The sequence below is a fragment of the Grampus griseus genome, assembly GCF_964374135.1.
Source record: "Grampus griseus genome assembly, chromosome: 8".
Taxonomy (NCBI): domain Eukaryota; kingdom Metazoa; phylum Chordata; class Mammalia; order Artiodactyla; family Delphinidae; genus Grampus; species Grampus griseus.
In genome coordinates, this window is record NC_139002.1 from 67,058,968 (window position 1) to 67,074,199 (window position 15,232).

General features: G+C 35.2%; 1 protein-coding gene across 2 annotated transcripts in view; it reads left to right on the top strand.

Moving 5' to 3' along the window:
* USP47 (ubiquitin specific peptidase 47) overlaps window positions 1-15,232 on the top strand; it is a 123,484-nt gene that overhangs the window by 76,944 nt on the left and 31,308 nt on the right. For both annotated transcript variants that reach the window (XM_082659406.1, XM_082659407.1), the window contains 3 exons: window positions 11,827-11,922; window positions 12,008-12,160; window positions 14,538-14,705. In XM_082659406.1, the coding sequence (XP_082515532.1) occupies window positions 11,827-11,922; window positions 12,008-12,160; window positions 14,538-14,705 (417 nt within the window). The remainder of the gene's footprint in view (window positions 1-11,826; window positions 11,923-12,007; window positions 12,161-14,537; window positions 14,706-15,232) is intronic.

The window sequence follows — 15,232 nt, forward strand, 5'->3', positions numbered from 1 at the left end:
TTTTCTGAGTACAGGGCTTTTACCTCCCTTGATAGGTTTATTCCGAGGTATTTTATTCTTTTTGTTACAGTGGTACATGGGATTGTTTCCTTTATTTCTCTTTCTGATTTTTCATTGTTGGTGTATAGGAATGCCAGCGATTTCTGTGCATTAATTTTGTATCCTGCAACCTTACCAAATTCCATTGATTAGTTCTAGTAGTTTTCCGGTGGCATCTTTAGAATTTTCTATATATAGTATCATGTCATCTGCATACAGTGACAGTTTTACTTCTTTTCCAATTTGTATTCCTTTTATTTCGTTTTCTTCTCTGATTGCTGTGGCTAGGACTTCCAAAGCTATGTTGAATAATAATAGTGAGAGTGGACATCCTTGTCTTGTTCCTGATCTTAGAGGAAATGCTTTCAGTTTTTCACCATTGAGAATGATGTTTGCTTTGGGTTTGTTGTATATGGCCTTTATGATGTTGAGGTAGGTTCCCTCTGTGCCCACATTCTGGAGAGTTTTTATCATCAATTTGTGTTGAATTTTTTCAAAAGCTTTTTCTGCATCTATTGAGATGATTATATGGTTTTTATTCTTCAATTTGTTCATATGGTTTATCACATTGATTGATTTGCATATATTGAAGAATCCTTGCATCCCTGTGATAAATCCCACTTGATCATGGTGTATGAGCCTTTTAATGTACTGTTGGATTCTGTTTGCTAGTATTTTGTTGAGGTTTTTTGCATCTATATTCATCAGTGATATTGGTCTGTAATTTCCTTTTTTTGTAGTATCTTTGTCTGGTTTTGGTATCAGTGTGATGGTGGCCTCATAGAATGAGTCTGGGAGTGTTTCTTCCTTTGCTATATTTTGGAAGAGTTTGAGAGGATGGGTGTTAGCTCTTCTCTAAATGATAGAATTCGCCTGTGAAGCCATCTAGTCCTGGACTTTTGTTTGTTGGAAGATTTTTAATCACAGTGTCAATTTCATTCCTTGTGATTCATGTGTTCATGTTTTCTGTTTACTCCTGGTTCTTTCTTGGAAGGTTATACCTTTCTAAGAATTTGTCCATTTTATTGGCATAGAGTTGCTTGTAGTAGTCTCTTAGGATGCTTTGTATTTCTGCCGGGTCTGTTGTAACTTCCCCTATCTCATTTCTAATTTTATTGATTTGAGTCCTCTCCCTCCTTTTCTTGATGAGTGTGGCTAAAGGTTTGTCAATTTTGTTTATCTTCTCAAATTACCAGCTTTTATTTTTATTGATCTTTGCTATTGTTTTTTTTTTTTGTTTCTATTTCATTTATTTCTGCTCTGATCTTTATGTTTTCTTTCCTTCTACTGACTTTGGGTTTTGTTTGTTCTTCTTTCTCTAGTTCCATTAGGTGTAAGGTTAGATTGTTTATTTGAGATTTTTCTTGTTTCTTGAGGTAGGCTTGTATAGCTATAAACTTCCCTCTTAGAACTGCTTTTGCTGCAACCCATAGAGTTTGGATCATCGTGTTTTCATTGTCATTTGTCTCTAGGTATTTTTTGATTTCCTCTTTGATGTCCTTAGTGATTTCTTGGTTATTTAGAAACGTATTGTTTAGCCTCCATGTGTTTGTGTTTTTTACATTTTGTTCCCTGTAATTGATTTCTAATCTTAGAGTGTTGTGGTCAGAAAAGATGCTTGACATGATTTCAATTTCTTTTTTTTTTTAATTTTATTTATTTATTTTATACTTATTTATTTTTGGCTGTGTTGGGTCTTCGTTGCTGTGCACGGGCTTTCTCTAGTTGTGGTGAGTGGGGGCTACTCTTCATTGCAGTGCATGGGCCTCACTGCAGTGCCTTCTCTTGTTGTGGAGCATGGACTCTAGGTGCGCAGGCTTCAGTAGCTGTGGCACGCGGTCTCGGTAGTTGTGGCTCGTGGGCTCTAGAGCACAGGCTCAGTAGTTGTGGCACACGGGGTTAGTTGCTCTGCGGGATGTGGGATCTTCTGGGACCAGTGCGCGAACCCATGTCCCCTCCATTGGCAGGCGGATTCTTAACCACTGCGCCACCAGAGCAGCCCGATTTCAATTTTCTTAATTTTGCCAAGGCTTGATTTGTGACCCAAGATGTGATCTGTCCAGGAGAATGTTCCATGTGCACTTGAGTATAAATTGTAGTCTGCTGTTATTGGCTGGAATGTCATATAAATATCAAATCTATCTGGTCTATTGTGTCATTTAAAACTTGTGTTTCCTTATTAATTTTCTGTCTGGATGATCTGTCCATTGGTGTAAGTGAGGTGTTAAAGTCCCCCACTATTATTGCGTTACTGTCGACTTCCTCTTTTAGAGCTGTTAGCAGTTGCCTTAATGTGTATTGAGGTGCTCCTATGTTGGGTTCATATATATTTATAATTGTTATATCTTTTTCTTGGACTGATCCCTTGATCATTATGTAGTGTCTTTCCTTGTCTCTTGTAATATTCTTTATTTTAAAGTCCATTTTATCGTATATGAGGATTGCTACTCCAGCTTTCCTTTGATTTCCATTTCCATGGAATATCTTTTTTCCATCCCCTCACTTTCATTCTGTATGTGTCCCTAGGTCTGAAGTGGGTCTCTTGTAGACAGCATATATATGGGTCTTGTTTTTGTATCCATTCAGCGAGCCTATGTCTTCTGTTTGGAGCATTTAATCCATTCACGTTTAAGGTAATTATCGATATGTATGTTCCTATGACCATTTTCTTGTTATGGGTTTGTTTTTGTAGGTCCTTTTCTTCTCTTGTGTTTCCCACTTAGAGAAGTTCCTTTGCATTTGTTGTAGAGCTAGTTTGGTGGTACTGAATTCTCTTAGGTTTTGCTTGTCTGTAAAGCTTCTGATTTCTCTGTCGAATCTGAATGAGATCCTTGCTGGGTAGAGTAATCTTGGTTGTAGGTTCTTCCCTTTCATCACTTTAAATATATCATGCCACTCCCTTCTGGCTTGTAGAGTTTCTGCTGAGACATCAGCTGTTAACCTTATGGGAGTTCCCTTGTATGTTATTTGTCATTTTTCCCTTGTTGCTTTCAATAATTTTTCTTTGTCTTTAATTTTTGTCAGTTTGATTACTGTGTGTCTCGGCATGTTTCTCCTTGGGTTTATCCTGCCTGGGACTCTGCGCTTCCTGGACTTGGGTGGCCAATTCCTTTCCCATGTTAGGGAAGTTTTCGACTATAATCTCTTCAGATATTTTCTTGGGTCCTTTCTCTCTCTGTTCTCCTTCTGGGACCCCTATAATGCGAATGTTTTTGCATTTAATGTTGTCCCAGGGGTCTCTTAGGCTCTCTTCATTTCTTTTCATTCCTTTTTCTTTATTCTGCTCCGTGGCAGTGAATTCCACCTTTCTGTCTTCCAGGTCACTTATCCATTCTTCTGCTTCTGTTATTCTGCTATTGATTCCTTGTAGTATATTTTTCATTTCAGTTCTTGTATTGTTCATCTCTGTTTGTTCTTTAATTCTTCTACGTCTTTGTTAAACATTTCTTGCACCTTCTCGATCTTTGCTTACATTCTTTTTCTGTGGTCCTGCATCATCTTCACTATCATTATTCTCAGTTCTTTTTCTGGAAGGTTGCCTATCTCTGCTTCATTTAGTTGTTTTTCTGGGGTTTTATCTTGTTCCTTCATCTGGGACGTAGCCTCTGCCTTTTCATCTTGTCTATCTTTCTGTGAATGTGGTTTTCATTCTAGTGGCTGTAGGATTGCAGTTCTTCTTGCTTCTGCTGTCTGCCCTCTGGTGGATGAGGCTATCTAAGAGGCTTGTGCAGGCTTCCTGATGGGAAGGTCTGTTGGTGGGTATTGCTGGGTGTTGTTCTGGTGGGCAGAGCTCAGTAAATCTTTAATTTGCTTGTCTGCTGATGGGTGAGGCCGAGTTCCCTCCCTGTTAGTTGTTTGGCCTGAGGTGGCCCAGCACTGGAGCTTACAGGCTTTTTGGTGGGGCTAATGGTGGATTCTGTGAGGACTCATGCCAAGGATTACTTCCCAGGTAGGTCTGATTCATTCTCCTATGGGGTCACTGTTCCTTCCCCCTGGGTCCTGATGTGCACACTCTGTGTGTGCTCTCCAAATGTGGAGTCTGTTTCCCCCAGTTTTGTCAAAGTCCTGCAGTCAAATCCCACTAGCCTTCAAAGTCTTATTCTCTGGGAAGTCCTCCTCCCATTGCCAGACCCCTAGGTTGGGATGCCTGATGTGGGGCTCAGAACCTTCATTCCAGTGGGTGGACTTCTGTGGTATAATTGTTCTCTAGTTTGTGAGTCACTCCCCCGTGGTTATGAGATATGATTTTATTGTGATTGCGCCCTTCCTACCGTCTCATTGCGGCTTCTCCTTTGTCTTTGGTTGTGGGGTATCTTTTTTTGTGAGTTCCAGTATCTTCCTGTTGATGAGTGTCCAGCAGTTATTTGTGATTCCAGTGCTCTCGCAAGAGGGAGTGAGCACACGTCCTTCTACTCCGCCATCCTGAACCACTCTTACCTGCTCCCCCACCTTTTTTAAACAACATAATATTTTGTATAGAAAACATGAAGACATTTACCAAAACAAAACCCTAGAACTAATAAGTGAGTTTAATAGGTAGCAGGATATAAGATAAACATACAAAAATCAATTGTATTTCAAAAATACTAGCAATGAAATGTGGAAAGTGAAATTAAAAATACAATACCATTTATAGTTGTGGGGCAAAAAAAGCCTTAGGTGTAAACCTAACAAAATATGTACTGGACTTATGTGCTGGAAACTATAAATTCTGAAAAGAATATTTAAGTAAAGGGAGAGACATACTGTCCTCATTGATTGGAATATTCACATGGTAAAGATGTAGATTCTCCCCCAAATTGTATAATTTTAATGAAATTCCTTTCAAAATCTGAGAAGATTTTTCAAGCTCATTCTAAAAAAAATAGCTAGAATAGCTAAGAGAATTTTGGAAAAAGAATAAAGTAGCAGAAATCAGTCTCCTTGATCTCAGGACTTATTATATAGCTACAGTAATCAGGACTGTATGGTATTGGAGGAATAGACAAATAGATCAGTGGAACATAATAGAAAGCCCAGAACTAGATCCATATAAACATGCCTAGCTGATTTTTTTTTAGAATTGCACAGTGCAATTCAATTCAGCAAGGATGGTCTTTTAAACAAATGATGTTAAAACCATTGGGAATTCATATATACAAAAATGAACCTTTACTTAAACCTTACAGCTTGTAAAAAAATTAACTCAAAATGGATCATAGACTTAAAAAAAATGTAAAGTTGCAAACTTTTAGAAATAAAACACAGGAAAAAATCCTCTAGAAAAAGGGTTAAGCAGTGAATTCTTAGACTTGATACCAAAAAGTGCAATCCACAAAGGGAAAAATTGACAAGTTGTATCTCAACAAAATTTTAAAACACTTGTTCTTTGAAAGCCCATGTGATGAAGGTAAGAGAAGCTACAGACTGGGAGAACATATTTGGAAACCCCATATCTGACAAAGGACTAGTATCTAGAATACATAAAGACGTCTCAAAACACAATAGTAAAAAATGATAACAGTCCATTTAGACAGTTGGCAAAAGACATAAACAACATTTCATGTAAGAGGATATGCAGATATCAAATAAATACAGGAACAGATGTTCAACATCACTAGGGAAATGCAAATTCAAACCATAATGAAGATAACACTCTCTACCAACAGAATGGCTAAAATAAAAAATAATGGCAGCACAAAAAGCTGACAACAGTGTGGAGGAACTGGATCACTCATGTTTTTGGTGGGAATGTGAAAAGTTACAGGCAGTTTCTCATAAAACTAAACATGAAATTATCATAACCTCCAGCAATTGTACTCTTGGTTATTTATCCCAGAGAAACAAAAACTTATCAAATATTCATAATGTCTTTATTTTTAATATTCTGTAACTGGAATCAACCCAGATGTCCTTCAACAAGTAAATGGTTTAACACACTGTGGTACAAACAAACCATAGAATACTACTTAACAATAAAAAGGGACAAACTACCGATACACACAGAAACTTGAATGAATCTCCAGGGAATTATGCTGAGTGACAAAAACCAATCTCAAAAGGTTACATATGGTTCCATTTATATAACATTCTTGATAAAACAAAATTTTAGAACTGGGAGATGGATTAATTATTGCCAGAGCTTGTAGATTAGTTGGCACCAGGGGAAGGATGGGTAGGTGGTTACTATAAAAGGACAACATGAGGGATCCTTGTGGTGTAGGAACTGTTCAGTCTCTTGACTATGGTGGTGGATATATAAGCCTATACAGGTAATAAAATTGTAAAGAACTTACTGCACACACATAGACAGACAGATGAGTACACTGAAACTGAGAAAATTGGAATAAGATTGGTGGGTTATATCAATGTCAGTATCCTGATTGTGATATTATACTATAGTTTTGCAAAATGTTATCAAATGGAGAATGGCAAAGTGTACAGGAGGCTCTGTATTATTTCTTATAATTGTATGTGAATCATCAGTTACCACAACAATTGCAATTAAAAATAGATGGCTTAAGTAAAAGTAGAGTTCTTTTCCTAGTTTAAAAGAGAAAACTATATGTTCTGGGAAAGATAGTTGACTCTCTGTAAGGAAGACATGTAACTGTATTTCAATAGCACAGAATTGCTAAGTCGAAATCAGTTAGAAAATAGTTATCAGTAGTGGTTCTAATTTATCTTCCATAGTTCAGTCTGAAAAGTAAAGTATTATATTTTAGCAACCATTTCTTCATTCAAGCCGAAGTAGATGTTGAATGATGGAGAAAGAATTATATATGTAAGTTAAGAGTAAAAATAAGTGAGAGGATTTATATACCATTCCTTGGTTCTATCTTTTGATTGCACTGTACCTAGATTTTCTGTATTTCTTACTCAGAGAACTAAGGATGTAAGACTTCTCTATGTTCTATTCTGAACGCTGGAGATCAGGGTCTAAAAAACTCTGCACAATTACACTTTGTATAATATATAAGGAGGTGTAAGCTCTAGAAAATAAAACTATTATCTTCACTCTGGAATGATGAAAAACAATCACAGTCAACCCAAAGCTAGTTTGGAAACATGACACAAGAATAACATACTCAAGAGGACAGCTCATGGTAAGCAGTATAGTTTTTTTGTGTGTATTAATAATGGCATAATGTTTATTATATTTTCCATTTTTATGATCCATAACTTATTTTTTTGTTATCTAAAATATAGTTTGGCATGATTTTTAGTTATCTTGTACATCACATTAAGTGAAGACAAATGTATATAACCACATTAGCCCATAATTTACATAATTGTTGAATGAATAGATGAATTGAAGCTGATTTTTATGACTGAATAATTTTATTTATAATTATTCTGGGGTCAACTTTTTAAAAAATGAATAAGAAGCTAAAGAAAATTATTAATATAGCTTTAACTGTTTTCTAAATCTAAAGGAAAATGGTGGCTACCTCAATCTCCATATCTCCACATATCCTCCCAAAACCATAGGCTAGAAGGAACACAAATGAAACCCAACTAACCCATACTTTCTGGATTGCTAGGAGACAATGACATGAACTTCAGATTGCCTGAAAGTAGCAAAATTATCAAGTGCCAGTGGAGCTTCCACTACTGCTGCAAGTCTGTATATGTGGAGAGTATGAAGTGGGATGCTTTAGAGACTATGAAACAGAAGAGAGGGGACTGGAAGACTTAAACAAAATGAAGACAGAATCACCCTCAAAAAGAGAAAGTACAACAGTATGTGCCAAAATAGTGAACACAGACTGGGACTTGGTAGTTTATAGTACCAGCTACCAGGAAGGAGTTTTAGAGCGTGTAGTAACTTAGGAAGTGGCAGCCTTAGAGGAATTTTGCTTCTAGAGAAGGAGATAAACAGAGAAGGGGTGATGCCACTGAGTCCTAGCAGTGAGGAGAAAACAAGAAGAAGAAGAAAAATAAAGTGTTCTGCAAAATGAAAGAAGACACCAACCTCTTTTCCCCCATTACCCATTCAAGAAATTACACTTCACTAAGTTGACAGAAGGTACTCACAAACTAAAGAACGCTGTCCACAAAATGAGTAAGGGAAAAATCAAACTTACACAGCAGCAGTGTTGGAAGAAAACAGAAAATATGTATTAAATCATTTTCAGCTGATGAAAATCTATACACACACAACCTCAAAACCTTAGAAAAATAACCACAAAGTAGCATACTGTAACACAGTACTCTAGACTAAGTTAAGTATTCTCAAGCAAGCAGAACAGAACTTGGTATCCAAAAATTTAAGGAGAGAAATGGATTAAAGAAAAAACAAAGCAAACAAGAAATGCAATGCAAGCTGATCAAACTCAGGAAGGAAATTTAAAAAAAGACAAGACTACATTAGAAATGAAGAATTAATTATAAAATGCTCAAGAGAAAATAGAATGGAATGAAAATCTAAGGAAGAACATAGAATGAAAATGAGATAAAGAAGTAAAAATTAGGATCTCAGAGCAAGTGATGGAAAGGAAAGGCTGGCAAAGGAGGTCCAACATAATTGGAATCTGTGAAGAATAAAAATAACTCAGTAGAACAAAACTTATAAACTATAATCCAGGAACACTTTCTGGAAATAGGGGAAATTTAAATCTACCTTTTGAAGGACGCACCACTGTACCTAGAAAAATGGACCTGGAATGATCAACTGAGACATATTTTAGTAAACTGCTAAACTTGAAAGACAAATGGGGCTGGCATCATACTTTTGAAGAGCAACATGCAAATCATGGCAATAGAATGGCAATTTCAAGAAAATCAAGAAAAAGTACAGGCCAAGGATTTGCTATCCAGCCAAGTTCTTCTTCAATTATTATGGCAATAGAAAATCAACTTTTGAATATTGAAGAACTCATAGACCATTGTATCCATAAGCCTTCTTGAGGAGATTGTTGGAGGATGATCTCCATCCACCCAAGAGACCACTGGGGAAGCTTCAGCAAAAGGACCGTGAGCATTTAATATACTAAATTGTAGAATTAAGGACTAAATAAAACAAGGGTGGGGACATGGAAAAAAGAAAGTATGAAATGTTACATGTTAAACAACGTACAGAGAATACCATTCTTAAAAAAGGAAGAGAGTGAGAAGGGAAAGTAGAATGAGATCATAGACTTAAATAGGTGGGAGACCAAGGCTATCATTTAAAATCGGCCGACCAGACACTAAAAGCTTAAGTAAGGAAAAGGAAGGATTAAGGGCACTAACAAAAGTACATATAAATGCACTAGAAAAAAATTACTAACCTTCCTAAATACCAAAAGAAAATGTAAAAAATAGCAAAAACACCATGTAGAAAAAGAAACACAGTAAATATTACTTAATAGAGATAGAGTAATTAAAATATACAATAGTGACTGAGATGAAACAAAACATCAGTCATATTAAATATGGATGGGCTTAAATTACCTATTAAAGGCAAAAGATTTTCAGGTTGGCTTATAAAACAAACATTATATTAAAATTTGGTTTAAACAAGAATCCAATAGTGGATGCTAAACTAAGGTGGAAAGTTCTTTAAAGCATAGTAGTTTTGTATGGTCTCCAAGTGTCTCCTTACAAATTGCTTATTAGCCACAAGAGGAAAAAAATAATAACCACATAGTGAAAAAACTGGGCAACACCTTGACCACGTGATTGAAGTTAATATCACCAGTAAGGATGTTAGGGACATCTTGCCCTTTGACTGTGATACCCTTAGAAGAACACATCATTACTTACTTACATTAGTCTAGTAAGGAATGCATAACCTGAATCTAAGGAACATCAGACAAACCCAAATTGCAGAACATTTTTATAAAATAACTGGCCTCTTCAAAATTGTTAATGTTATGAAAGAAAGGCTTTGAAACTGTACCCAACAAAATGAATCTGAAGAGGCAGACAGCCAAATGCAGTCTGTTTTCCTGGATTTGATTCTGTACTGGATGGGGAGAAATACTATAAAGGACATTATTAGGATAATTGACAGAATTGGAATATAAACTGACACAAGTACTTTACCAATATTAAATTTTCCTGAGTTTGATAACTCTTCTGTTTATGTAAGAATATGTTTTTTCTTAAAAAGTCACATTGAAGTATTAAGAGGAAAAGCATGTATGAACCTACTCTCAAGTGGTTCGGAAAAACACATAATGTGCGTGTGGGTGGGAGAATGATAAAGCAAGGTAGCAAAATGTTAAAAGTTGCTGTGTCTAAGTAAAACGTTTAAGGGAATTTTCTTTAAACTTTTCTCCGGGTTTAAAAGAAGAAGAAGAAAAAAAAAAAGATAGCTCTGGCTGTGAACTATAAGCCAGAGATCAATACGTACATATAGCTTAGTTTAGTAAAGTAGAATTTGAGTTACATAATGTTCTCACTCTCCCTTTACCCTCCCCCTGCTTTTTGAAGATATTGAGTGTTTTAACAGTTCAGTAATCCATTCGGAAAGCTCAGCTGATTTGGTATCAGTCTGTGTTAAGCTATAGATGTGATTGCTCTTAAAGCTTTTACCTCTCATGTTTTTAAAGAATTTGCCTTTTTCGTACTTAAAAATATGGGAAAAAATCCCCCCAAAATCGTTTTCTAAATGTGTCCTTTCCTATGACCTCCTGTAAAACACTTGATTATGTGGAGAAAAGCCAGCTACTTGGTCCCCCTCCCTACCCCATTGGTTCTTCTTGTGTTCTGAGGACCAAATAGGAGATGGATGAAGTTAGAAGCATTTTGTATATTTTTTCATATTTTTTATCTTATTCCAAAATAAGCTATACAAAGCAATATGTGGATAGTAGTTTTTGTATGCTTTGCTAGCTGTTTTACAACTAAGTCCATTTTGCTAGATCAAGCTCCCTTATCTTTTGAGGAACAACTTGTTCTATATCAAAATTTTTTTGAAGATACTTTGTCTTAATGATTCCACTTCTTCTTCTTTGTATGTAATAAATATTGTCGGTAGTTCTACTTAGACCATGTCTGAGGAAAAGAGATGACATCAAATGAAATTGTGCAATCCAATCTTGTATGTTGTATCAACTAAAATTTTTTAATTGTGAAAAATCAATGATGAAAAATTACAATAAAAATTTTATGCCTACTGATTCTTCAACAATATTCATACTGGTTTCTTCTGTCTTAAAGCTGTATGGAGAAAAGAGAGCTACATGGTTCCACTAGGTGAACAATCCAGCATCTCTCATACGTTTTCAAATGGAGCAGTAGCTGACAAGCAGTGAGAAGGTTGCACAGTGGTTTTCAGTCTTTATAATTAGTGCAGTGGTAGCTTACTGACTGACCCTAAATGTAGGGGTTAAGGATAATTATTAGATTTTTTAATGTACAAATAGTGTAAATTCTTCAGAGTGCTAGGTTGTTAAATGTGCAGTTTAAAATTGTCTCCTTTTACAAGAAGGATGCAATGACACATGCAACTGCTTTTCTAAGAAGTATGGAATTACTTTTTAATCTAAAGACTGAGGATTTCTATTAGATTATTTAACCAAAAATCACAACATAAAGTCTATGAAAATTAGGTAGAAATGACTAACTGATGTGCAACACTAGGAAATGTAGAGCTCATACAGAATGAAATAAAGTAATTTTTTGCTAAGTGTTTATAATGATAACATCATTTTGCTGTTGATACTTTTTTTCCGCCTTTTTGCATTTTGAATTCCTAATTTTCTTGCTGTTCTACATATAAGTATTTTGGTAATTGCAGTGTTTTTATATTCAGGGCTTTGTCGTTAACATTATAATACTTTACAATAATTATAAAACAATTTTTTTTTTTCTAACTAGGAGGAAGCATTGCATGCATTTATTCAGCCAGAGATCCTGGATGGCCCAAATCAATATTTTTGTGAACGTTGTAAGAAGAAGTGTGATGCACGAAAGGTAGATGCCATTTAGAAATTAATACTTAATTATCTGAGATAATATTCAATATTCAATAGATTCCCCCCCACACTTTTTTTTTTAGGGTCTTCGGTTTTTGCATTTCCCTTATCTGCTGACCTTACAACTGAAAAGATTTGATTTTGATTATACAACCATGCACAGGATTAAATTGAATGATCGGATGACATTTCCCGAGGAACTAGACATGAGTACATTTATTGATGTTGAAGATGAGGTGAATACTTATAAATTATACTTCAGATATTCTTCTTTGATCAGAGTAACTTGTGATATTCTTTGAAATGACAAAAAGGATATTAAATTCTGGAATTATTTCTTTAATTTGTGTGATAATCTTACGTTTCATAACTTTCTTAGTTATTGAAACATACCAGTCTAGAGATGGGCTGCACTTGTGTTTCTGGCACATGATAAACACAGAACAGATATATTGAATGAACGAGCAAACTGGGTAGTATGGCCTTAATTTCTTGTTTTGTCTTAGTGTCTTTTTCAAGCATTAAGGTTTCTGGGTTATTCTCCCTTAAGGTTTACCAGCTCTTAAATTGGCTAGGTTAGAAAGCTAGGTAATAAAGGTATTTTTCTGTGTTTCTTTTTTAATTAGTTTTATTTTTAAATTAAAACTTCTAAAATAAAAAATTTAAAACTATTTAAATATAGTTTGAGAATGGAACTTTGAGGGCACACATAAGCTCATTAATTTCTTCCGCTCATTGACCTCCCCCAATTATCTGGTTCCTCTATCCTTATCCAGTAAAAGATTCATAATGTCCCACTCTGTTCTCTTGGAAACTCTTCTGATTTAATTATTGGGAATATTTACAATGACTTAACATAGTTGTTACAGAGTGATAAATCTTTCTTATTCTCAAAACTGCCATGAAGTATTTTTTTCTGATTGGAATTCATCACAATAGTTAAAAATACCTTTTCCCAGAGGCTTAAAAATAATTTTAAACATTCTCAAGTTTTATTTATGCTCTTAAGTACTAAATGGCAAATGTTTTCTGAGCCTCACTTTCCTTGTCTGTAAAGTAAGGATGATAATTGCTTTTCATAGCTTTTATAAGATGAGATTGCCTTAAAGTAAATGTTCATTGAATGGTACCTGTGACCAGGTAACATTCTCTGAAAGGTTTAATTTGAAATAATATCTCAAACACCTGTGCTTAAGCTAGGAAGTCTGTCCAAAGTATACCAGACTTTCAAGGGAGATTCCTACTCAGAGATGAGTATTAGATGGGTTTTCTGTATATTCCTAATGTATTTCTTACAAAGGGAAGTCTTTTCCAAGGGAAGAAAACTGAGATACAAAGTTTGACCAGAACTTTTAGGAAGTTTTAGGTCCATTTCTTGGAAGAAGAGAAGATGTTCTGGCTTAGTTAAAAGGAGTTTCAGGGATGATCTCTTTGGACTTTGTGTAGAATTCTCAAGTTGGTTTTCACCTCCATTTTTCCTTGAACCAAACTTTCTTGAGGGATGAAGACTGTATGTTAGGTGCAGTTCTTACAACAAAATTCTTGGCAAGAAGTTGGTACTTACTACATATTGCTTGGTTAATTCAAGAACTTATAGGCAATGCCTTAAACATATCAAGTGCCTACATCTTAGAGAAGAATTTTCAAACTCTGTATCTAAAATATTAAAGGAGGGGCTTCCCTGGTGGCGCAGTGGTTAAGAATCTGCCTGCCAATGCAGGGGACACAGGTTCAAGCCCTGATCCGGGAAGATTGATCCCACATGCCACGGAGCAACTAAGCCTGTGTGCCACTACTACTGAGCCCACGTGCCACAACTACTGAAGCCTGCACACCTAGAGCCCATGCTCTGCAACAAGAGAGAAGCCTGCGCACCTCAACGAAAAGTAGACCCCGCTTGCCGCAACTAGAGAAAGCCTGCGCGCAGCAATGAAGACCCAACACAGCCAAAAATAAATAAATGTTTTTAAAATAAAATAAAATATTAAAGGAAAAGGGAGGAAAGAGTTGTTTGAAGATTTCTAGGAAGAATTCTTTAAATTTGTCTGAAAGGGATTTAAAAATCATAAAAGCATGGAAAAGTATTATTTACTGTTGTTACATTTCCACCTCCTTTAACTGGAATATAAAGTTCTTGAGGATAGATACAGTGTCTTGTTTTTCTTTCTAATTGTCTGTAATACCTAGCATAGTGAGAAACTGAATTGACCTTTTTGTTCAAGAAAGGAGATGATATTCTTTTGGGATTTGAGAACAACAGAAACTCATTTTGGAGCATAAGTTCTCTGCTTTTATGGTTTTGATGAAAGAAATGGTAATTTTATATAGTTACTTTGCAGCTGTAAACATAAATGGGGTTTAATAGAATTCTGAAACACTAATTTGTTGTATTAGAATTTTAAGGTTGTTAATAGAAATGCTTTTAAAATACACTTTTGTTTAATTTTATTTAAGGTCTCACTTTTTAAGAGAAAATAAATTTGCTTAAAGTAGAATAAGTATTTTTATTAAAAATAGCATCATAAATTATGTGGAAAAGCAGCATATAGATTGAAAGGTTTATATTTTCCCTTTATTTAGCTTATAATTGTAAGATAATTATGTTTTATTAAGAAATCTCCTCAGACTGAAAGTTGCACTGACAGTGGAGCAGAAAATGAAGGCAGTTGTCACAGTGATCAAATGAGCAATGATTTCTCCAATGATGATGGTGTTGATGAAGGGATCTGCCTTGAAAGCAATAGTGGAACTGAAAAGATTCCAAAACCTGGGCTTGAAAAGGTACTTTTTGTAATTTGTGGTTTTTAGTTGAAAGAGAGAGTAAGGTAATCTCTGAGCTGCTATATAATTATCTTTAAAAGAAATTTAATTGCTATTATTTTTATGCATATATGTGGTCATAATTAAACTTTAGAAAAAAACTACTTACAGGTGGGAGCATTAATTTCTGAGAGGCTGAACTATACCGCTGAAGCAAGCTGAGTGGTGGTGTGGAAAGGGTACTAGTAGTGAGGAAACCACTTCATTTTGCCTTTAAAGTAGCAACAAGCCTCTAAATCTTATATCAGAGTTTTCTCATATCGCAAAACGAAGGCATTAGACTAGATCTGTTAATTTAAAAAATTCTGACTATGGGACCTTTCCTGAAACAATAAGAGAACTAATCTTTTTTAGGTAGGGGACCCCTCAGTTTTCCTCCCCTCCCCATGACAGCCCTTAAGGGACTTCAAAAAATGATACAATTCCATGGATTATCATTTGAAAACTACAAGACTGGATAATATCTAGGATAGAATTTTTTTGTTACT